We start from the raw sequence: 24505 nt of genomic DNA, 5'->3' as shown, positions 1-24505 counted from the left end.
CATCTAAACAAAATGTTCCATAACTTGTGACACTTGTTTTTAGGTTTAAACCTACTTCCAAACCTATTTCTAGTAATCACTAGTTATCTGCTAATACATGTATTTATCGGTCTGCATATCACTCAAGTCTAAGAATAAGTCATAAAAGAGAAATTTCGTTATTTACAAAGCTAATAAAACCTGCCTTGTCGTAATATCGTTACTATTAATTTCTTTAGTAATAAGAGATTTTCTCTGAGTTTGTGTTTTTAATTATCATATTTTACCTGTTCAGGACATCTTCAGATATAGCGCTTATAATTCTTGCTTAATTTTTAAAGTGTAATACAATTAGTTAACAACAAATATATCAAATTTTAATTTCTTTTCTTTTCTGTTTAATTAATATTCGAATAAAATTCTAGAACTTTGCATTTCAGGATGTCGCGACTGACGTGCATATTGATACATTTGTTTGACGTGGAAATGCACTGGTAAAGTGAGAAAGTGTTGTGTGTATTCAGTTATCTTTTTTCTCATGCTTTACTTTTAAACTCGGTTATTGTATTAGCTAGATATTCATGTTTTAAATCTGCCGAAGGGTTGTTTTTTTTAATTTATTTTAACTTCAGTTTGAACTGTAACGTCGACGTACTGGTTGAATGTTTGTAATTGGTAATATTATTATGAATATTGTAAATTGTATAGAAATACCCCTGTGATCCCTATTGGTCTTCCAACTTATAAGCTCTATAATTAGTGTAGTAATATACATTTATTAAAATAAACATTTAGACTTTGATTTTTTTTCTGAATTAAAAATGTGTTTTCTCTCGTTGTGAATATGTGTTTTTAATTATATCTGATAAGGCATTAAAAGCTCATAGGCATAAACTATGTTCAATTTACCTTATGCTATGATGTATCATCTTTCTTCTTTTTTTTTTTAAGACTTAATTTTAGTAAATTAAAGCTTGATGTTCTATTTAAGTATGTTTTCCCACATGATCATGTATTTACAATTATTACTTAGTTTAACAAAGTTATAATTATGTTTAACTTGATATAAAATAATGTCTATATAACTTGTGTTACCTATTATGTATAGTGAATTCACACAAGTAAAATAAAAAGTTTGATTTAGACGTATGTTCAACATTGAATTCATAAAAGGAATTTAAACAATGTTTTGTCTTTATTTTCATAAAGAGTTTGTAATGTTGTCAGTTGCATAGAATTGAGTCATGTATATGATTTACAAAGAAAAAAATATATAAATATATTTATTTAGTATTACGTCTCATTATTTGAAATTATTAAAGAAATAGTATTTTAGTGGCAGGCAGTGATGATGTATTAAAAACATGCAAGACATATGCACTTTACCCAAGCATATCAGTGTAATAAATTGTTGTTTCAAATGATTTAAATCTTGTACAATTAAATGCAATAACTGAAAATATAAACCATATATCAAATGAACCAATGTTATAGAATATCTCTTTATATATGTGAGTGTATACATCTTTTTTCATATATACTCGAGTATATTTCTAATCTGTTTTAGCTAAAAAACAATTTTATACATCGATCCCTCAAAGCAGTACATTTTAAAATCTTGTGTGAAATTACACATTTTTATGAAAGTTAAAGTAATACATGTAATATTTTACATAAAGTTTAAAAGACACTAGCTTAATTTCCAATGGTGTTTATATTCCACTTATTAAATAAAGCATTATTGATATTATGAAAAGTGAAAGTTTCACAGCACAAAATTACATGTATCATAAGACAGATAAAGAATATTTTAATTTCTTATTTTATTGAGAAGAAATGACTTGATTTAAATTTTAAGACTATGCTCATGTCAGGTTGAGTTCTGATTTTATGAACTACTCAGTTAGCTAGCACCTCTCAAGGGTTGAATGACCAACTTTGTGGCAAATTTTAAAATGCAAGTGAAATTAATAACTTTTACTTCAACGGTTTCTGACTCAGAACTCTTTTAGTAGTTATATTTTGTTACTTTGTAACATTCAGTGTAATTCATAAGGGAAAAATGAAGAAAATCTTCAAAAGTAATATCTCTACAACTCCATTTAGTTTTGTCTGTATATTTCATACTTATCTATGGTTTTAGAATTTTTCTGTGTCCAAAATTATGGGTTCATATTTCTTAAGAAACTATTGTAGTTTAAGAATATAATTATTGATGTAATATTTTCACCTGATTTTTTCCTCTGTTTGATGTTTTGTTACAGCTATTTATTCTCACCCATTTATGGTGTCATAGAATGTGGTCTGAACAATTACTCATGAAACAACTATGATTTTAAAAAATAGAGGCAAAGCATAGGTGTCATTGGGTTGAACAGATTGTGAGATGTTGTTGTCAGTCTGGTTGCTTATTTCATGTTATTTTTAAGTTTATTGTATTGAAAATATATTGCTTATTAAATATACATTTATTTTGACCAAGAATGTTGTTACAGTTTTGACAAAGGTTATGACAAAACCATTGTAAAAAGTCAACTTGTAAGTCACAAATAGATCTTTATCAGTTTTTTTTCCTAACCTAAATTGTGAAAAAAGCAATCAGTAAAAAAAGAAAAAATTAATGGCTATCAGTCTTGCCAAAATTTACCCAGTTTTGAAATGGAACTATTTACTCAATAATAAAAATTAAAGAAATTATTAAATCAGGAAGTATAGTAGTCTTATTAATTCTTTTGTAAACAGCATTCTACAACAAAGTTGTGGAACATTGCTCAAGGTATAAAAATTATAGAAAAACTAAATCAAGTTATTTGAATTTTTTTCTTTAATCAGAACTAGCTACTTTTTAATAACCATGTAATAAGATTCATGTATTTAAGGATTTTCACCACTGGAAAGAAATTCAAGTGATATTGATGACACTGCCTGGAAAGTGTTGATAGATCTAGAGTGGTATACTAGGTATACAGACAATGTCTTGCCCAAATATTTTTTATATAGTCTACCTTTTTATTTATTTTTATTTACTTTTTAAAACATCTTGAATGTTTTTTTTCAAGGTGAGAATATAATTAGGTAGGTAATTTGGTGATTATAGCTTGTATTTTTCAAGATAAATTATGCATTGTTGAAAAATTTGGAACTTTGTTGCATGAAATTGGTATCTCGTTAGAAAGAAATGGTCCTATTTCAATAAAACAATTGTCAAACACATTTTGAAGTTGAATACAGGAGACTAAAAATTTCCAAAAAATTAGAAAATACAAAAGACATATATAAAACCAATTTTGTCTGAAAACAAAACAAAAAATACGGCAATTAATTTCATGTTAAGAAAACTTTGAACAGTTGCTTACAACTGAAATGTTAGAGAAAAGGTTGGCTTAATTTGATTATTGCATTTATAATTTTTCACAAAGTATGCATCTTATACTTTATCAAAGAAATGCCAAATTTTGCAAAAATTTGTGTTTACAAATAGAAATGCAACATCAGAAGTTTGTTTTCAAGCAAGATCCAGTAATCATGGACATGAGACATTGTCTTGGATCTAGTATCCTAGTATTTCTGTGTGACTTCAAGTTAATAGAATGTTTAAGTTCTGCACTCATTATCCTTGGAACTGAACAAACAGTGAAATTTGCTAATTAATTAATCATTCCAATAGAAGTATTAATGATTATTTAATTAAGTTCAACCAAATAATATTTTCATAAGACATGGATAGTTGGAATAGTTGCAATTACAAACACTAATTTTGGTTAATAGATTATTTTCATAAGTTGTGACATTAATTGATTAAGCTAAAAACCAGTATTAATTGCAAGTAAAAATCATAATGGCAATATTTTTTTATTGCTTGGGCAGTTGTAGTAATTGGAAACACCAGATTTTAACTAGTGTATTATTTTTGTGACAGGTATTGAAGTAACTATAATTTTAATTACTTAGTTATTTTACCTGACACTAACCAATGCAACTAATGGTCACAAGTAACTGAGTTAATAAATCATCCGTAATGGTTTTTTCTTGTAAAGTACATTAATACACGTTACCTTGTTTTTCAGATCTTTACTTGTATTTGAGGTAAAATAGTTTTTGTACACTGTAAACAAGGTATTTATTATTGCAGATTCCATATTTTTACTGATTGTTACTGTTTTGTGTTTTTCAGGTGGACAATGTTTGTAAATGATAGGTGCAAGATATTTCCTTCTATGAAAATTATAAAATGAAGATAGTAAGTTTTTTTAGTGACTGCTTGTCTTCCATGTACGATGAACTTTGTAGGAGATGGCCGATCAGCTGTCTGGCATCTCCGTTATTATATGTATTGCCTTTGGTTTTCTGGTATGTCAAATTTTTTGTATTTAGTGATTCATTAGATTTCACTGTACACAGTTCATTGTTGAACATTTAGCATTAAACCAAACCCTTGCTATGTGTCTTAGAGATTAATTTGAACTATATTTTAAATGTTTGTAAAATTCTTAATTTTTAGTGTGAAATAAAAAGAGTGGGAATTATATTTTATATTCACAATTGTTGTTGTGTGTGTGTAAAAAAAATATGCTAGTTTGCTTTGAGAATATTTAAAATATTAAGCATAATATTTATCTAGTTTATGCCAGGTATAATTTACTGTTTTTGAGAAGGCTTTACCATTTTGTATCAATATATGTTTTAGAAAAATTACATAATACTGAAATTTTAAAACTCCTGGATATAAATATTAGATGAAATAAAAAAAATTGCATAAAAGTAAGAATAGACTGACTATTGTGGCTAGGGATCTTGATCCTTAAGATGATTCCTTTGAAAGGGCAATTCAATTTTAAATGAAAGAGTTAACTAGAATAATCAGTTTAAAATAAGTTGGACATGTGTAGGGAATAGCTTAAAACTATTTATAATCTAACTATCATAAGATTCTTGAAAAGCAAATTATAAAAGTAACTGTCATACAGAAATAGAGTACCATATGTTTAAATGGTGATTAACAAGTTAGCAAAGTTTAATTAACATGTTTTAACCAAATTGTAAAAATTGACTAATTTGAGATTATTTTTGTAATTTGCACTTTTATTTGGTTACAACTCAAAAAAATCTATACATTAATAGATAGTATTATTGAAATAGTTTCACAGATAAGATTTATTTTGTATTTATATACATTTACTATTTTCAATTTTTAGACTTTTGTCCTGTTATTCATTTTTGCAAAAAGGCAAATAGCACGATTCTCCCTCAAATCCAGAAGGGGACCACATGTTCCAGTTGGCAATGATGCTACTAAGGTACTAAATTTAAACTTTATTTTAAAAAAAACAACAGAAATAATATTGTTGGATAGAAAGAGTTACAATTGTTTGTTTTTTTTCGAGTTAGATAATTTAGGTTACTAATTTCTACTCTTGTATCATATAGAATTGAAACTTGACTGGTACAATGTATTATTTGACTACAAAAGGCAAGCACTTGCTAATAATATAGTAATTTAATACCAGCTGAAGTATGGTTGTGATTATATTTTCTTCATTAATATGAGAAATCAAATTTTAACCCACCACAATTTTATAGCTGTTATAATTTTTTTACAATACATATGATTATATTTATTAACTATACAATGTAATTTCAATAGCCTTTGAGACTTGAGATTGAACGGAGGCTTGATTGTATCAAGAATGTACATTCATTCTACAGACCTAAACTTCTAAACAAAGATGAAGAATCAATTTTTTTGTATCCAGACTGTGTTGAAACAAGTAAGTTTTGTCAGTGTTTTTGAAATTCATTGTAGCATTTAAAAATCTGTTACTGATACTTTATAATGTTAGTGCTCTTGTTAATTTGGAGGGACAACTTGTCAGGTCCAACTATATTGTTTTTTTGTTGGACTTTGCTGAACCTTATATTTATACTAGATAAAGATAATTAGAATTACAGAGTTAAAAATTACAGAGGCTGTTAAACTTTAACAAACTAGGTGAGAACATTGACTGTTTAGAGCTTGATGCTCTAACTGGGATCAACATTCTTTAAGAACAAATGTGAGTTGGAGTTTCTTGATTTCATATAAAGGTCATTACTGATCGCCTTTTACTTATTTTAGATGGATACAATGTATCCTTCGCATTCTAAAACAAGGAAGAAAATCAAGTGGAGTGTTGAAACTTCTGCAGTGTTGGTTAATATTTTTGTAAGTGAAATACAAGATTGGTTAAGACAAAGACAATCTTTGGGATGAAGAAAAAATTATTAGATATCCACTCAAATGGACCTTTGTTACTTGTGATGTGTCTCAGGAGTTGGTGCTTATGGCTTTGACTTTTCTTACTAAGATTAAACCTATCATCACAGGCATTCTTTACTGTATAAGTCACAAGGTTTTAGCAACTTATGTTCAAAATTTTAATAATTACTTTTGTTTATATTATGCCAATTGTTATAGCATAAAATGTTAGCAAATAATCCATATTTTAATACTTTACAAGTTTTATATTGTTAATTTTGTAAGGCAATATTTAAAAAAATATTCCAGAATTTTCTCTAGTGTGACACATTTCCTCTATTATATCCACCACCCCTCCAATAAGTGAGAAAGTCAATGTAGATTATTCACTATAAAATTGTCATTGCTGAGACAAACCATAATTTTTATAGCCTTCAATTTTGTTTAGTTACAGAGTCATTAGATAGAAAATCAGACCCATCCTGCCACACCTACCTGTCACATCCAGTCTCATGATTTTTCAGTAGTTCTTGATTCTATATTATCTATAATCAATAGAAAGGCAAGGATTTCATATATCAAATGAAGTATTATATGACATTGGAGTGAGAATTGTCAATTTCACTGTTAATACAAGAAAAGATAAGAATTAGCTTGGATGGTTTTATAATGGTTCTTGTAGTGCTGTTAGGGGAAGTTGTTTACTTTTTGCATGTTATTAGTCTGTGTTCTTTGGTGAATTATTTAATTAAATAAAATGTATTTAATGTATTATTACTGTTAGTATAAAAAAGTAAGGTTAAGTATTATCAATGACAACAACAGAAAAGAAGACTGAGAAAACCATTTTCTTATTTTTCATTATTTTTAATAATAAAAGTAATTAAAATGTAAAAATAGGGATCTTTTTAGTTTAGTTAGGGTTAGACTAGATAAATAATAATATAAAAATCTTCCATGAAGCATGCACATGAGCAACTCGTGGGTAATGTAATTCGATATATTATGAATTCTGTGTTCCCCAAGTGATTCACAATTTATAATGATGTGAACAGTTTTAGGCATGTAATAGAAGAAAAAAATTCAATTATAAATAGATATATATCATTATGAGTGAATTTAAAGCTACTTAGGATAAACAAATGTAGTTTTGTGTTATTTGAATTCATTTTAGAAAGAAAAAAGGGTAATTGAAATTATATTGATTTTTTTGTTTTTTTTGGCTGTTACAAGGTTGGACAAACTGTATAGAGTTAGGGTAGAGAAAATAACAGGTAAATGACAAAGTACTGAAAATAAACATTTGAAATGTATTTAGGATGTTTTAGAGATTACACAGATCAAATGTGAGGTTTCTGAGATGAAGAAAAGTATTTTTAATCTGAACACGAAAATAACTGCATATGAACTATTGAAAATAAAAACTAAATGTATTCATGGATGACTTTCTTTTAGTTTATTTAAAATACTTCATAAAGAAATATTTTTGTAGCTGAAAGATTTATATTGTTTGTTGAATGACTGCTAAACTTCATAAAGACAGACATACTATATTAAAAGTTGGTAGTAGCAAGACTGTAAAGAATTTATACGATTACAAAAAGGTTGCATGGCCAAATATATTGACTAGGTCCGTATTGAGAGAGTCAGTGACTTTGGCATGGGCCTATTTAGTAATTTAGTAATGATATTTAACTTTTGGATATGTATAGCTGTGAGAATAAATAAGATATTACAGAATGATTTGGAACAATTGGCAAATTGAGAAATAGTTTTTAAAATACCTTTAACCCACTAACTGTGGCTTATCTAAATATGTGCAGAATTTTTGGAAGCCATACACCACATATGGCACACTTGCATTCAGTTGCCAAAGGCTCATTGTATCTTATACAGCAAATTAGTATTCAGTGGTTAATTATAGTATGTGTAAAGTAATGCACTTGGGTTATCATAATTTGGTTTACACGTTTGATAACTCACTTAATAGCATTGTTAAAAAAGAAAGATCTTGACATAGTTGTAGATGAATTACTCAAGCTATCAATGTTATGTTGTGATGCTAGTAATAGAACTAATAGGATTTTAGCATGTATTTATAGACACTGATTACAATTCACATGAAGAATTATCACTAGTTAAACTTCACCTAGAATATACTGTTTAGAGCTTTGATCCTCATATCTAAGATGGGATATTATCTTATTGGATAATGTTCAAAGGAGAGCAGCTTATTTTTATTCGTAAAGAAAAGAAGTCCTTTTTAAGAGGTGATCTTAATGAAGTTACAAGATTGTGTGTTTGTTTGGGAGGGGCAATAGCATAAAAATCTTTGATTGCTTTGTGTTGAATTATAAAGATAATAGGACGAGAAGACACGGTTAAGATTTGGAAAAACAAATAGTTTAAGCCCCAGTTAAAACAGTTTTATATTCTGTAACAGGAGAGTCAGCTCATGGAATGAGTATGACACCGTGTGTGATTAAGACCATTATCTTAGAAAAGTTTAAAAGAGGAATCAACGGTTTTCAGAAAAATTTAAGTTTCACTTTTCCTTGTATGGTGGATGTGCAAGAAATAGTTTTGATGGACAAAGTAGTTCTTTGTTGGCTATGTGTAATATTCTTACTTTACATTGATAAAGAAATTCTAAATATATTTTCTGTCAGTTTTTAAACTTAATTTTCACAGTTTTGTTTTTTAGTATTTTTCAATACTCTATAAGAATGATTTTTCAGATTTTTTTTAATACAAATTGCTTTTCCTACTTATTTATGTTTAAAGTCATTAAACTACCCATGTTTTTCATTTTACTGTATTTTACTTCATATGTTCTTCTAATTTCTTTTGAGAAATCTAGATGAACGTAATGGATGTGCATCTCGTGAAGTGTCTGTAGAATGAAATAACTTGTAACCGTACACTAGTAGTAGATCAGTGAAGAAATATATAGAACTTGAATTTAAACAAACCAGATGAAACACACTAGAGCTAATTAACATAACTGGATATTAAGAAAAACCTTTCCAAGGCTCTTCCTTGATAATGTTCATTCAAATAAGTACTGACTTTCATGCATTATATTTATAATCATTAAAGGATTCTTCTAATTTATTGCTTTTTTAAACTGATTTTTTTATTGATATCTTTATCAACTAAAATAATTATTTTCAGTGTTGGAAGTTACAAAATCTGTGAACTTTGGAATATATGATTTGGTTTGTTTTGAATTCCACACAAAGGTACATGAGGGCTATCTGCACTGGTCCATCCCTAATTTAGCAGTGTAAGACTAGAAGGTGGCAGCTAGTCATCACTGCCAACTCTTGGGCTACTCTTTTACCAACAAATAGTGGGATTTACTGTCACATTATAATGCCCCAATGGCTGAAAGGGCGGGTATGTTTGGTGTGATGAGGATTCAAACCTGCGACCCTCAGATTACAATTTGAGTGCCTTGACCACCTGGTCCTGCTGGGCTGGAATATATGAATAAACCTGGGCTGGAATATATGAATAAAGCTAATGATTTAATTATATTTTTAATTATTAAAGTATTTCAATTTTATTTACTTCAAACAATATGTAAAAAGCTTTATGCTCACGTAAAAATACCATATGGGCATGTACGTATAAACTAGAAGAGAAAAAATACTGAACTTTTTGCAACTTGTGACTGCTGAAGATGAACATTATCATTCATTGTTTAACTAATAAAATTTCTTGTGGCCTAAATGATATTAGAATAATTAACAACTAACACTTGAGCCATAATTTGTGTATGCAAATAAAAGTATGTAAAAATATCTTAATGTATTTACTAACATGTAGTATTTTAATGTATGTTTTTCTTTTTAGTAACCACACCTCATCTGTACAGGATGCATGCTCTAGAAAGTTTTTATTCTTTGGGTGAGTTTCTGCTCTTCATTTGCACAAATTATATAGTACACATTGAAATGCAAGTGTTTATGTATTATGATATGTGAAAATAGTGCCTAACTCTGATGTTATAGCTTTAAAACAGAAAGTATGATTTATCTATATGCATAAATATTAAATCATAACAACAAATAGAATGTTTTTGCTCAAGATCTATTAATTTTTCTGCAGCACGTATAGTTAAAATGTTGGTACAGTATTAAGAGACTGATATCATAAACTCTAATAGCCTTTCACATTTTACCTACATTCTAACAGATTAGGGACTGTATTACTAATGTTCAAATGCATACAGGAAATTACTCAGTACCGCACAGCCCTGATTAAATAACTATTTAAAAATACAATATTTTCATTAAGGATGTATGCATCAACAAGTGTGTGATCATTCCAAGAAAACTGTAACAAAATGATGTAACATTATACCATTGATACAAAAATGAAAATTGTCTGTGACCTTTACCACACAAGAGCATTGGGGACTTTCTGTTTATCAGTTGTAATCAAAATTAGAAGGCAAGCTACAGATTAAGTAAGGGGTTAGGATTTGGTTGTTAGATAGAAATTAAGGGTGGTTGACGATATCTATTTTTTGTGTTTCTTTAGGGGTAACATTCATCCCAACAACTGGCTGTAGACAGTAAGTGGTAGTGAGGGGGTAACATTCCTGCCAACAACTGGCTGTAGACTGTAAGTGGTAATGAGGGGGTAACGTTCATGCCGACAACTGGCTGTAGACAGTAAGTGGTAATGAGGGGGTAACATTTATGCTAACAACTGGCTGTAGACAGTAAGTGGTAGTGAGGGTAGGCCAACAACTGGCTGTAGACATTGGTAATGCCATGCCAACAACTGGCTGTAGACAGTAAGTGATAGTAACGCTGCCAACAACTGGCTGTAGACAGTGATAATGAGGGGTAACATTCATGCCAACAACTGGCTGTAGACAGTAAGTGGTAATGAGATCTGAGACATTGTGTTCTAGTACCCAGATCCTAAATCCTTATTGAATATATCACCTTTTTTTCTAGTTTTGCATCTGTTATTTTGGTTACAGCCAATAGGTGGAATATCTCCAGTGATTTTGGGTGCTGTTGCTGCTATATAACATACTTTGCTTTGTTACACTTTTGTTGGCACAATCATGTATTTGTTGGCTCATATGTCCGTAATAAAATATGTTCTGTTTTTGCATATGTGTGTGTGTGCATATATATACACCTCACACATATACCTAAAATATACATTATTTAGAGAAACTGTGAGTTACTGTTCTTAGTTTTACTGTACTTTATATATGCATTACTAAATAAAATGTTCAATGTTTTTGAGACTTGAAAAGTCAAATTTTTTAATGTTTATTGTATATAGAAAAACTGTTTTTGTTACTTTGAATGTGTGTGTTATTTACAATTTTCACAAATATTGTCTTAGTCTTAGTAGCCATTTAATTGTATAAATGTCAAAGAAATTTAAATAAATTCTCAATTCTGTAACAGTGTCATGATTCCCATACTTTCTGATCTAACTTTTTAATACTCAGTGATATTTCTGGTGCTTTCAAAGTTTCTGTAGTTTTCTATTTATATAGACAAGAAAATATAATTTTCTTGAATTTTAATATCTCAATTTTCAGAATTTTATTGTAAAACAACATATAAAAACTATTCCTCTTAATATTTTTACTTTTTTTTTCTTATATATTGAGGTCATACTCTTGGTTTTCCTTACTTTTGAACTTACCATTAAAATACTTTGAGAAATGTTTGTTTGAATGTGGTATAATTTTATTTTGTAATAAGAATTTGGTTTTCTAGAGTTTAGGCTTATTTTTAAAATAAATTCTGTAGGTCACTTGTTTCCTTAACTTCTAGGTTGGTCATTCCTTTGCATATTATACAGAGTGTTCGGAAAGTCAATGTACACTTATATATTTATTAACAGACAAAACTGCACAGTGACTTTCCGAACACCCTGTAGTAATGTTAATAATCTAATATATATCTCATTCCTACAATAAGTAGCAAGAGTTAATTATGATACATTATAGCAGAATATATAGCATACAAACATTGGTATTGCTGCAGATAAGATTATTTGATTATGCTTGTTCAGTGTCACCAGCTTCATCTTGATATAATATTTTGGTTACATCTGCATGTGGTCAGTATTAATATGACTTTTAAGGATGTAATCTGATGAATGATCTTTTCTGATTTTTTCTTATCACATCCATATGAGCCAACCCATCATCTTGATGTGGATTGAAAAAATAAGTAATTCCAGAAAAGTTTGGGTTGTTTACATTAGACAAAAATGATGTTTGACACTATATTCCAGGCCTAGGTTGCTAGACCTGACTTGAGACCATGATAGCCAACATGGAGAAGTGAACTTGTAAATGTAAATAAACTAATGTATTAATGAAACATACTTGAAATGTTTCAGATTTAGTTGTTTAAGTTTAGCAATTAAACCAAATTAGGAGTTAAGGCAAGATGAGGAAAGAATTTATTTAAAGATACCCCAATCAATTTAACATTCCAGTTGAATTGGAGATTCATTAATTGATTGCTGCATTGACAGTGAAACCTAACAAAATGGGTACATGTGTATCATTATCTTCGAATAGGAGGATTTGCTTTATTAGTTTCATTATTTTGTGAAACTAATGATACAGTGAAACCCAAAGATAAATGTTGAAACAGATGCATTATAAGATGACGTTCCTAGCAATTCTCAGATTAGAAATGTAATTTCTGCAATGTAAAGTAAATATAATAAAGATATAATAATACCTGGTATGGTATCACCATAGTATAATCCATATTTCATTTTAGAAGCTTACCAATCATCATTTGTTGAGATCTATTGAAATAACCTTAAATTACTAGTTGGAATAATCCCTCTGTTGACCATCCTAGACTCAACACTAAAAGCATGAATGACTCGTGTGTCAGGTGTTAAGTTTTATGTCAGTTCTTTATGGTTTCATACTAACATCTTATACTCCAGTAATATGAAAATTGTTAAAGTCCAACAGATATGAAAGTCAAAAGTTATCCTTTTCCTCAAAATTACTAATTCATCTAGGATATATTGAACTTTTCAAGTTGTATCAAGTAAATAAATTAAGTTTTTTTTTGTTGTTTTTTATCATTTCAGAAACTGACCTTTTTCTTTCTGACCCATCCAAGTACTATCCTTCAGGGCAGGATGTTCGTGTATTTCTTCTTCGATCATTGGCCTTGGGACTGATAGTTGGATGTGAAGCAATAATTCTTCATCAGTTGGTAGACATGTATCAGTGTGCAAGACATGAACCAGTGGTATGATGTTTTGCTTTATATATAATATCACATTTAATGTGTTCCTGTTACATAATGTGTCTTTTCAATAATAAAGTATTTGTTTTCCTGCTATTTTAAATTTTTTATATGATTACTTGACTTATTCTTGAATAAATATTTTCTTTTACACATTTGAGTGCGAAAAGTTTCTGTAGTATTCGTTTTCGAACAGAAAGTATTAATTAATCTGGTTTAAATATTGTAATAACTTAAATTAGCATCCTGAGAAGAGAATATAGATATTTGTATTTTTTTTAAAAACTGTAACTGCAGTGTAGAGTTTTAATCTGATGTTCAGCCTTACTACTTTACATATAGTTGGTAACTATATACTACATCTTTATTCAAAATGATTATATTTTCAAAAACTACTTGCCTTGTATTAAAGGAACTAAATTTTATCAAAAGCACATTAAAAATTGTATCATTCAGGAAACTTTTGACATGATGAAGTAGGTTCCAAAAAATTGCAACAGATAGTGTTCAGTATAATTTTCATCATTCTCAGCCACCATATTAATCCACAAGAAACTTACTGTAAACTTACCCTATTTCATTTAAGTCATTAATCATTTGTAGTTGGGAGAAATAGAAAAAATAATGCTAGTTTTCAAGAAAAGGGGTTTTAATAAACTGAATAAAACATTATTCTCAATGTGCTTTTGGTAAAGTTTTGACTTCCCCAACAACAACAAAAAAAAAACAAGTACTTTTTAGGACATAATAATTTTAATTGTGGAATTTTCAGTATAATCATCCTACACTAGCAGTGTTGTTGTGAGAAAGTGTTTGGGAATCACAGTAAGCTCAGCAAAGAAAGTTTGTGTACGTCTGTGATAGAGAGCAATTCATACAATATCTGTATAGAATACAAACATCAGGTTGGGTTCTTAATGGTTACAGTAAATAATGTGTTAAAAGATAGTATTATAAAATATGTTCTTTGTATAATACCCAAAATGTACTTAACTCTTTTCACTGTGATTGTTTTCCTTCTAATTTTTCAGGAATTTGGACAAGAAAAGTACAAACATTTTATGGATTTGTTGTTGTTTGTGAGACAGCAGTAAGTATATTTAGATAATGTGTGGACATCATATTTGTTTATTGTTATTTCTGGATAAGTGGATTTTTTAATAAAAGTATTCCTCTGTACAAACTTAATTAAAATGTTATGTGGAATGAAATATTTTCTACCATTGTATACGAATCCATCAGGTCTGGGCTGTATACATTGTTATAAAACAGCAATTATTTGTTTTAAGTTTAAACTTTTTATCTTTCAAAAATCTTAAAGCTCAATTACTAGATCTACAATGAATAAAATATATGCATATGGTTTTCATTCAAAGTGACTAACCTTGTAATCAACACATAGCACATCATGACACTATAGTTACTACAACTTTGAAAGCAGTATGTGTGTATTCATGACACTTGGCAAGTGTTTAATAAACATTACATTTCTATGATGTATTTTCAATAAAGATTTGTCTGCAAATTTACAAAGCCATCACTAAATCAGTTTGAATGGAATGGAATTTTCATAGTAAGAATAAAAGTACAAACCTCAGAGTTCATTTCTTTTTTTTGAGGAGGGGGAGACTTTATAACTTATTTCTTATTTTTTAAACTCTAACACAAGCTATGGTAAAATCATCAATGTGCAGTGAAATTAAAGGTCAAGAAATGTGAAATAAAATCAGTAATACCTTTTTTATAGAATTACTGCAGAATGTGACAGGATGCTACATTTATCCTAACAAACTCATCTAACCTTTTTTAATCAGCTTTAATTTAATGATTTTATTACTGTACTTTGAACACTTTTTAGTATAAAAATCAATAAGTTTTGGCAAGAGAATGCAGGTTAAATAAATAATTATGTTACAACATGAGGAGTACATACCATAAACTTTCTTATTAACACATCTTGCAAAGTTTTTATACTTAGTTTCCATTTCATTGAGTTTTTTTTTTATCCCACTTAAGAAGTTTCTGATGTTTACATTTTAGTTAATTTTGTTAAAAATGTATAATGATGAATAAAACAAGAAGTTTAGCACTTACTTTAGACATAAAGGCAGTTTCTGCTTTGAGGTGATGTTTTAGTAACCCTACTTTTTTGTCACTATTTTGTTTGTTCAAAAGATAATTTCTGTAGCTTTCATTTTTGCTTCTTAGAACACAAAAATATATAAAGCACTAAAGTAGAATATCCTAAAACTACTGTAATTTATCTGGCTTTCTGACTAAGCTATAAGTAGATAAAAAGTTTCATTAATTCAGTGACTTTACACAACACTTGTGAAGCTTGTCTTGCAAACTACTGTTTTTGCCAGCTTTGCTAGTATGTTTGACAGATTTTAGATATATTAACAAATTAACAAGATAGAATATAAAATTTGAATATTCTTTTTTGTCAATACATTTATAGTGTGTTTCTAATTGTTAAGGCTCTATAAAAGCCTTATTGTTGAAATATAAAATCTAAGTAGAATAAAGCAGAGGGCAGACATGTCATGTGACAAATAAGATATTTTTTCAAATATTTCTTTTGAAATTCAGAAATTAAAGTTTAAATAATATAAAAAGTTGAATCAGAACCTATGTTTAGATGTCAAGTTTATTGATCTACAATGAGAATAAAGTTCTTCAATTAAAGTTTGAAAAGAAACTCTTAAAGAAGGTTGTGAAATGCACAGTGCAAGGTCAGTTAAATTAGTATAGCTTGTATACATTTCTTACAACCTTCATGCATACTGTGGATACTATAAACAAATTTCTTTATGGCTTCAGATTGCTAGAAATCAAAATCAACTCATGATTAGGGATATCCCTTGTAAAAATTAATAATTTGAGGCCTGTACTACTTGAAATAGTGGGGAAATGTTACATTGACAATTATATTTTAAGAAACGTAACATTATGTATTATCATATATGACCAAGTTACATTTTTCTGTTTACAGTTTACTAATTGCACTTTAAAATTGAATAATTAGTTATTTATACTGATAAAGTAGATTTGCAATTAAATTATTTTACTGCTGTACATGGGCTGGTTCTACCAATATGTTAGATGATCAAAAGTATTTGATATTTTTGTGGAATGTTGAGGAGTCTAATGTAATGAAAATACTAGAAAACATTTTTTTTAACAATTTAGTGCTTTTCAGTGTAAACCTTCCTTCACACAAATCTCCTCATCGTAGCAGCAAAAGGCATTCTGGGTCTTCTGGTTCTTCCTCATCAAAAACCAAAGAAAAGGAACACCCAGTGCTCAACGGGAATCCAACCCCAATACTACGGAGGCCTACCTCTTTAAGCTTCAAGTCAGAAACTGGAGAAAAATCAGTAACTTTTGAGACTTGTGTTTGATTCCATAACAATAGACACAACAATTCCAGCATAGACATGTGTATGTATGCCTATCAAATTCTTTGCACTGGAACTGTGTTATTTGTTTAATAATGTGTTTTAGTTCTGCATCTTTAATGGATATTGGGAAACAATATTCTAAGACTTCTCTGAATGATTAGTGTGTGTAATATCAACAATATTCATTGAAATTACTTCATCATTTCAACTTCTGTGAGAACTTATGAAGAATGCTAACTTACCTGCAACCATATTTCTGAAAATGTTTTATTTTGAAGATAGAAAAAAAACACACATCAAGCAGACTATAATAGTGGAAGTGGTAATAACTTTTTGAAGTTAAAAAAGCAGTTATCATAAGAATTAATCTTTTTTATTTCTCAGTCTGTGCTACTTTAGGAACCACAAGACTCATAGTTTACCATTTTTGTAGGTAGAGAATAAGTAACAATATAATTTTCTTTTTTTGCATGTAAAAATTACAAAATAATTTTTCAGTCAACTTTGGCATGAATGTACAGTAAGATTTGAATATAAAAAATATTAATATAAAATTAATAGTGATAAAGCATTTGATCAGCAATATTATAAAATCAATGTGGTGTAGAAGTTATTTTATTATGCCATTGGATTTGAAACACAAAGCTCCAAATGAATATTGAATATCTGAACTTATTTTTAAAGGTCATATTAGAATTTAGTGTTTTTAAGTTTGTATTGATAAATGATTAAACTGATTTTACATACTGGCTGACTGACTTCAAGAAAACTGGCATTATTAAAAAAATACAACATTAAGTATTAAAAACCTACATAGCTTGAATAAATTAATATTAATGTGAACAATTTTTGATTGCAAGCTATATAATTTGGTATTATCCTATAAAGATTTTAAGGCTACCAATAATTATTTGAAGATTGATACTAATTTACACAATAATTTCTTAAAATGAACATCTTAAGTAAACAATAACCATCATAAAAATGTTGTCAAATTTAATTATGAGTGATAAATGAAATAATTTGAAAATTAAAGTAAACCAGTTTTGTGTATTGTACCCCATTGTGTTGTGTCCTATCATCAAATTGAAGGTCAATGCATCTTAATAGAATAGAAAATGTACCTAAACCTTTCAAACACAGAAATGCTTGTAACTTAGTTTTTAAACATTTATAAAGTAAATACATTATAATTATGTAATATTTTAATATATATGTCATTGCTCTGTATAGTTCTGAATTTTCTACTCTACTATGTAGGTTATTGTGTTTGCCAGTTATGAATTTAAGTTAGATATATGACTGTGCCAAGTCTCCTCAATACAGTGATGTTTTTTTCCAAAGATCATCTGCTGTGGTGACTTTCTGGTTGTAGTTTTCTTTATGGTCTTCCCTTTGCCATGTATTTATCCATCATTGTCATCTTCATACTAGATCATTATCTTATAAGAGCTTTGTCTTTATTTCATGTAATGTCATTCTTTCCCTCTTATCTAATGCAGACTTATAGTTGATCAGACTTTTCTAGAGACACTTTTGCCTTTGTCTGCATTTCATTGATGTTGAACTCTTGTGAAAGAAGAAAGATGAATGAGATCAACTTATCTGATGTATTAATAATATAACCAATGCCTACTTAAAGTGCTAAAACAGTTAATACGAGGAAATAAAATCATCTTTTGTAAATAGGCTCAGAACTGTGAAAGATTTATCAAGCTTTGAACAAGGTGTTATTGCTGGAGCTTGATTGATTAGGATGGTCCAGCTGATTGACAAATTAAAGTCTACTTTCCCAACTTTGCACTGAATGGTAATCAGATCAAAAACTTTGATTAATAAGAGAAACTGTGGTTATAACATAGAACTATGAAAGATAGATAGTTGGCAAGTATAGAAGATTGTTTGGAAACATCCACCTTCACATGAATTGCTGGAATAACTTTAATAATGGTTTTGGAACATTCATTTCTTTAGAAAAAATGTATAGGGAGCCGTACAAAACTAACTTTCAAAATGTGCCACTTCTGTAAGCCACATGTCTTAGCCAATAATCAAAAGAAATGTTGTCAATGGTTCCTAAATTATTGGTATTACGCTGTTACCAGATGGAAATATGTAATATGGTCAGATCTGTAATACTTCAAGTAACTCTGCAGTGATGATAATCTGCAGAAGTCATAGATCCATCTTTCATAATTTCCACTGTACAAAGTTTTAGAGGTGATACAATAGGCTAGTTCCATATCTATATATTTGAATATTTAACCACCCTATCTGACCAACCTGATAGGGCTGGTTACTTCTAGAATAATATTTCTCTCAGCCACAGAACTAAAACTGTTTATCATTGATTGACTAAACATGACATAAACTTTTAACATTCATCAAAACCTGCACATTCCTTCAACCTTAATCCTGTTGAGAGTGTCTGGAATGTTTTAAAGAGTTTTTTTGAAGATGATATACTTCATCTGTCAAACCTACCTTAATCAGAAATAATAATGATTGAAGCTAAGGCCTTTCAGATATTAAAGAAGTCAATATCACATCAAATTCAGGCTGTAATAAAGCACATAATGGTCAAACACATTATTAGATTAGGGTTTTTAATATATTGGCTTATAAGTGTACTTTTTTTATGCATTGCTTTAAGCAGAATAGTGTAAATAGGTTTTGCTCAAACACTACCAGTGCATGCTCATGTTGTAGACAGCACTTTGGCTTAGTCCATCTGTATGTATATATGCAGCACCTGTTCCAGTCTGTGGCCAAAGAAGTGACTAATGTTCTGGCATTGCATTGCATATTATTACATTACAATAACAGTTTTATAAATAAATATCCAGTTGATCATTCAACAAATGAAGATTATTCAGTCTTACAAACTAAATACATTAATTATCTATTCATACTCTTCACACTTTGCACCACCCCTAATAAAATAAACTAGTTTCATGTGTTTCAGTTTCTGCATAGTTTGAGAATTAATCATTGATTACCCAAATATGGTGTTGAAGCCAGAAACTTTAGGAATGGGAAATTAATCTGACTTATTCATTTACTAAAGTTGCCTCTATGCCCTGTCATGGCTGCACTACTATTTAAATCTCGTAGATGTCCTGTTGGTGTGAAGTATGTGTTTAGGTTTTTGTTAGGATGTTTGGGAAAATACCTTGCAGCTTTGCAAAGCTTTAATGTTAAAATATTGTATTAGTTTTTAAAGTTGTTGGAAAATTGAGTTCTGTAGTAGGATTGGTGATGAAATATTTGAACAGATGTGATGTTAAACATGTTCTAATAAGTGAGATTACATGCTTGGTGTCTTTTACTTGCTGCTTTTGACCTGTCTAGTACTCTTTTTGCTTTATAAATTCATCTATAAACAACATCCCTGGTATAAGTTCAATTAGTCAATTAACACTCTATCCCCAACAGTCTTTGTTTCTTATCTTTAACTTCACATTCAGAAAATACACTGTACAATCATTTTGCTTTTAACAAAGAAATATTCAACTACATTATTGTATCAAGAATATCATTGACCATACATCAGTTATTCTAAATTATGCAGCTATAAAAAAATGTATTTATATAAAACCTAAAACATTCCTTATTAATTTTTGTTTTAAAATATTATATATATTTTGTTGTTACTGTCCCCTCCCATATGTGAGTGTGCAGTATTTAATGGATAGTTAATAATTTTTTCTTTCACCATTTCAATATTGCAGCAAGTTTTATTGGAACTTGTATTTTTTCTTGATTTATCAATATTCCATTGTTTTATAACATTAGATCTGTAATAAATGATTATTACTGATAAAATGTTTTAACTGTATAAATTTTTTATGGTTGTAACTTAATGTTTTGTCTTAATATATTTTTGTTAATTCTTTTAGTACAAAAGTTTCATTAAAGTTTGAACTTCACCATCCCCTGAATAACATACCTTGATTTATCTCCATTATCATCTCAGTAGTAACTTTACCTTCACGTGTGACTTGTCCTTGTCAATTTCAGTAAGTATTTTCATAAGTAAAGATCAGGATTTGGGTAAAAAGGCTTAATTTCATTTTACTCTTAACTATACGACTGAGGTTTCTATTTAATATCTATATATTTTGACACCCTAATTTTTAAAGTTTGATTCTTAGATCATTGTAAAATTTTCTGATCTTTTAGTTCTTTGGTGTGTAAAAGTATTATTTACCATTTTTAAATCTCTCGGTATTATATTCACAGTTACATGTTATAATTTGTCCATCTTTGCTCTTGTTATTTTACTATTTTTCAATTTAATGTGTAAGATTGTATAAAAGTTTTGTTTGTTGACAAAGTTTTCATTTTACATGATTCTATTCTATTTATAAAGCTTCATTAAAATAAAAATACCAAGGCTTCTTGTAGATGTTCCCTTTGTGTTGCACCAGTATGTTAAATTTATTTAGTTTACATAATCGATTGTAAGATTTACAATAGTCTCAAAACTCCTCCTCCTTTTTCTGTAACCCTATCATCGTGATTAACTTTTATGAAAGCCACCTCTTATAAATTTAAAACTAAGTTAATTTGACACTATTTTTATGACTGATCCTCAATCACTAAGGGCAGTTTACTTTCAAAATTTATATAACTAGAAGCTTTGTTAAATTATATCCCCAATTTGATAGGTTCTTGCATCAGTGTATAAAATAATTTCTAAAATTTGCTATTTTATAATAAGTTTTAAATTATATTACTTATATTTATTATTACACATTCCTCCAAAGCAGACTGGATCATTAAACTCGTTCTCCAACAAGGAAATTGATGAATTCTTTTTATTCTGAAATAAAATGTAATTTTTCACCATAAAGTGCTGATTAGTTAGCTTCTAAGACTGTATAGTTCACTTCTTTGGTCTGTATTCTGTTACTTCCAAAACAAATATATATATATATATATATATATTGCACTCTCCACTTTCAACTCTTGAGTTCATGGTTGTGATCTTTACAAAGAAATGCACTGTGCATGCTTTGGCAGTGAGTGAATTTTAAAAGTAACAGTCAAATCCCATAATTGAGTCTGACAGGTTGGTTAGCAGTGACTGTAACCTCAAAATTAGGGATGAATAGTGCAAATATTCCTCAATTTACTTTGCACAGCATTAAACAAACCACTCAATTCTTTATAAATTAATTTTTAATTATGTAAACTATTAATGTTAATGTACAACCCCATACTTTAAAATATCATTTAGTATTTTGAACTTAATTAAATGGTATGTAATTTTATGTATATGCATATAATATTTGAATTTATTAATGTTTACTAATGTTTTGAGGTAAACTTTCTGTCATTTTTATAGAAACAAAATTTAATTTGGACCTTTAGAGTAATGAAATCATGAATGTTGATGGTGATATAAATATTTGTGCTTTTAACATGTAAATGTTGTGAACTTTAGGACTATGTTTTTGCTCCTCATACATGAATAGTTTTGGAAGCAGAATTTTTCTGTGCTATGACCTTTGTACAGATATATAATATCATTCTTGTGTGATAATAGCTGTTGTAAAATGTTACTGGTAATTTTATGTGGGAAATATCAAAATTTGCAGCTTAATGTATGTGATGTAGACCTTGTTTTGAAAGCCAGTGCCTACATTTTGTCTTCAAATTTCTGAGACAAGCAGTACATTCTTATCATGGGATCAAGTAGTTTAATATATTTCTTGAGTTTTATACCTTTGTACACTTGTATCTGTAATGTAAATCATATCAAAGGGAAAACAAACTTGTCGCTTCATGTAACGAAATACTTCAGTTTTTATGGTTCAGAAAGCTAGATGTTTATGATTGCTACAGTACAAAGCATACTGAAAGTAGATGCTTTAAACATTGTTGTGTGTGTTCTGAAGTAGTAGTTTTCACAGATAGCACTGTAGTTTCTAGAAGATTTACTACAGTGAACTGTTTAAACTCAGAAGTTTAACCTGTGCCATAGGACATCAGAATATCAAATTCTGACCTGTGTTTAAGAATTCTGCAATGCCTAACTAATATAGTAGATAGATCTAGTGCCATTTTGAAATACTCAGGCATGAAACGTACATTTACAGAATATAAAACTAGATTTTACAGTATTTGTCGTTTTTGTGATATATTTAAACTTTATTTTGTTGTATGAGCACTAGTAAATGAAATTCAAAACGTTTGTGTGGTCAGTTTTTAACATTATTTCTTAATATGTGTACAAATTGTTGGTATTGATCATGCATATTACCACATTATGTTTTATGTATCAAAACTTAAAGTAAAATGTAACTTTAGCTTCTTTAAAGCTGTTAATATTGAGTGTTACTTTACATTGATAATGTCATGAAGAAAGTTTTGTTTATTGTGATGCAACTATTAATCAGTTTTTGTAAATATTTATTATAGGGCTAAACATATATGAAAATATTTTACTGGCATATTGCCTTTGATGTTAAGATTTTAAGCTCAAATTCTAGTATTATGGATCATATTCTTAAAAAAAAAAAAAAACTAAGTGTTGATCATTTGTGACCCAAAGATTAAATCATCATTGAGACTTTTTTGATCAGATTCAGTGAAGGAAGAATTTATTTCTCACCAGGCTTTTGTATAGTTCTGAACACAATATTTGAATGTAAATGTTTTTAAATCTCTTGTACTAATGCTGTATTAGAATCAAATTAAACACTTTTCTTTAATGCTGTATTACTCCATAACTGTTGTTGTTTCTTGAGTTTGAGCAAATCCATATTCACTTAAACCTCAGTTGTATGTTTGTCCAGAAAAATGTTCACTAAAAAAACATAATTTCTGAAACCTTATTTTTTAATTGTTGTAATGCATATCGAAGCTACATTTGGCTACGTGACTTCGTGGTGCTATATAATAGATTGTGTTTTGATTTTCTTATCTAACATACAAACTTTTGAGAAATTTTAATCAGAGTATTTAATTAGATGCTACTCCTAGTCTGGATTAATGTGAAATACTTCTTGTACCTTTCACCCTCTTTGAGTTAGATGAAGATGTCACACATATGCTGTAGCTCAGTTGTTTAATTAGGTTATAATCAATTGCTTATCAAACATTAAGATAATGTATACTTAAGTAAAATGTTAGAAGCAAGTGATTTATTCCCACTTTATTAGTAACAATGTAGAGACAGTGTAGTAAGCACTAAATATATCAATTTCTTTTTCTTTTCTCTTTTTGTCAGATATTAACTACATCCTTTAGATATATAAAATATATCCAGATATTTTCAAATTGAAAGTCTGCATTAGATTAGTTCAATCTTTAATCTTATGATCTTTAACTTCTGACTCCCCTTACGACATAAATTCTTGGTAAAAGTGGTATTGTTTGGAGTGGTTCAAACACGTTTGAAGTTGATGTTAATGAAAAGTGCCAGGTTAATAACTTTTCCAGATATTAATTTTTGTTAGAGAACATTCCCAAATTTTTAAATATCAATAGGCAGTGAATCAGAAGATACCAAAATCATCTTTAAGGAGTTTTTAGTTGGTATAAGTTGTGATACTTATTTTGAGGTTCACTGATTACTCTGAATAATCAGGGAAGGACTGACAAGATGTTTA

The 24505-nt window shown here is 28.7% G+C and overlaps 1 protein-coding gene across 6 annotated transcripts; it reads left to right on the top strand.

Moving 5' to 3' along the window:
• Positions 1–408: 408 nt before the first annotated feature.
• LOC143237219 (protein C1orf43 homolog) lies at positions 409–23615 on the top strand. Of its 6 annotated transcripts, none has more exons than XM_076476224.1 (8): positions 409–473; positions 4154–4329; positions 5175–5276; positions 5624–5747; positions 10073–10126; positions 13322–13485; positions 14514–14572; positions 16685–23615. In XM_076476224.1, the coding sequence occupies exons 2-8, from the start codon at positions 4273–4275 to the stop codon at positions 16884–16886; spliced, it is 762 nt and encodes a 253-aa protein (XP_076332339.1). In that variant the 5' UTR covers positions 409–473; positions 4154–4272; the 3' UTR covers positions 16887–23615. The 6 variants fall into 6 exon arrangements, with proteins under 6 accessions (XP_076332339.1, XP_076332338.1, XP_076332340.1 ...); XM_076476223.1 differs by having other exon boundaries at positions 425–491; XM_076476225.1 differs by lacking the exon at positions 409–473 and adding an exon at positions 481–654 and having other exon boundaries at positions 16721–23615.
• The last annotated feature ends 890 nt before the right edge of the window (positions 23616–24505 follow it).

The sequence above is a fragment of the Tachypleus tridentatus genome, chromosome 13 (assembly GCF_004210375.1).
Source record: "Tachypleus tridentatus isolate NWPU-2018 chromosome 13, ASM421037v1, whole genome shotgun sequence".
NCBI lineage: Eukaryota > Metazoa > Arthropoda > Merostomata > Xiphosura > Limulidae > Tachypleus > Tachypleus tridentatus.
Note: the sequence above shows the minus strand (reverse complement) of the source record. Positions and strands in the feature narration are given on the sequence as shown.

Excerpts from the sequence above, each read along its gene's own strand:
- LOC143237219 (XM_076476224.1), top strand. The coding sequence starts at position 4,273 with ATGGCCGATCAGCTGTCTGGCATCTCCGTTATTATATGTATTGCCTTT. Across the intron at positions 4,330-5,174 it reads GTATTGCCTTTGGTTTTCTG|ACTTTTGTCCTGTTATTCAT; the intron begins GTATGTCAAATT and ends TTCAATTTTTAG. Across the intron at positions 14,573-16,684 it reads TTGTTGTTTGTGAGACAGCA|TGTAAACCTTCCTTCACACA; the intron begins GTAAGTATATTT and ends AGTGCTTTTCAG.